The 1,327-nt window shown below is 39.8% G+C and overlaps 1 protein-coding gene across 1 annotated transcript in view; it reads right to left on the minus strand.

The window, feature by feature from the left end:
• The window catches only part of cpeb2 (cytoplasmic polyadenylation element binding protein 2), a gene marked incomplete at its 3' end in the record, with an annotated part of 48,769 nt that continues 47,442 nt past the window's right edge, over nucleotides 1-1,327 (minus strand). The window contains 1 exon segment of the mRNA XM_014020546.1: nucleotides 1-1,028. Within this exon segment, the coding sequence (XP_013876000.1) occupies nucleotides 801-1,028 (228 nt within the window).

Below are 1,327 nucleotides of genomic sequence, written 5' to 3' on the forward strand. Positions count from 1 at the left end.
CATGAATTTTCTGAATCATTGCACTCCTAATATATACATATATGCATATATATTTTTTATTTATTTATATATAGCAGCAAAGCTCCTAAAGCAGCTTTTTAAGTATAAATGTTGAACAAGGTTAGCAGAAACCAGATTTTGTCTTTTGAGGTCTGTATCGCTCTACAGGTCAGAATGTGCACAAAAAATAAACCCAATATCCTCTTTTTTAAATAAACTCTGACAAGAAGAAAGAGCCTATGGCGGCAATAAAAAACGTTTTGTTTCGGCGGCAGACAATGTAATCAGTTTTTATGCTTTCTATCATTTTGCTACCTTTGGTTAATCACCTGCGGCGTGTCAAGTTGTTTAATTTCCCCCCAGGAATAGGTGTGCACTGAACGCACTGTGGTTTACTAGCAGCAGATGAAACAGACAGACAAGCTGCTCCCCCCAATGCAAAAACATTCCCATACCTACTTTAAATCTTACATACAAAAATAATAAGAATAAAAAACTTACAAAAATCAATCTCTTTTTTTAAAATCTCCTCTTAGAAAAGATGAAAGTACCACAAAAGAGTTGTCGAGTTGTCAAAGCCTGAGATGTGATGGGGGGATTTGGTGAAAAACTGAGGCTTGTGGTGTTTGGCTGCTACAAAAGATATATAGCTATATATAATATATGTTGTATAGTGTTATGCTCTTGATTATACTGATAGCTTAGGTAAGCAGGAGAGGTAGAGCGATGCTCTTTTTCCTGGTCGCCAGTGTTTCATTTCCCGCTCCTCTGACGGTCATCGTGGATATGGAGTCTCGTCGCTAGTTCCAGCGGAAGTGGATCTGGCGCGGGCGGTCGGCACCCTCTTTTACCAGCGGCTTGTGAAACTCTCGTCCTGCGCGGGAGTGGATGTTGGCCCAGCAGAACTCGCAGTAGTACTGAAGACAGGTGACGTTAGCACAAAAGAAGGGAGCGAATTTCCCTCCACAGCGTGCACCCTGACACTCATCACACAGCTGGTCATCCAAGACATAGGGCTTCACCTCCACCTGCAAACACACAGAAACACTCATGTGAAGGATAATGGCAGCTTTGGTCATAAAAAGTCTGAAAAATGTTGATGTTACTTGTTGTAGGTAGTAGGGGGGCAACGATACAGAAAATTCATGATTTGGTTCGATATTTTTTTTGCAGATGATGAAAGTTGAAAAGAAATCAACTTTTGTAAGAGAGTATAATGATCAACTGTGTCAAACGCTTTATGAAAATCAATATATACAGCACCAGTTACTTGACCTTTGTTCAAAGCAGCACGTATTTGTTCAGTGAATAAAATTAATGCAGACAT

This window comes from Austrofundulus limnaeus, unplaced genomic scaffold, assembly GCF_001266775.1.
Source record: "Austrofundulus limnaeus strain Quisiro unplaced genomic scaffold, Austrofundulus_limnaeus-1.0 Scaffold256, whole genome shotgun sequence".
NCBI lineage: Eukaryota > Metazoa > Chordata > Actinopteri > Cyprinodontiformes > Rivulidae > Austrofundulus > Austrofundulus limnaeus.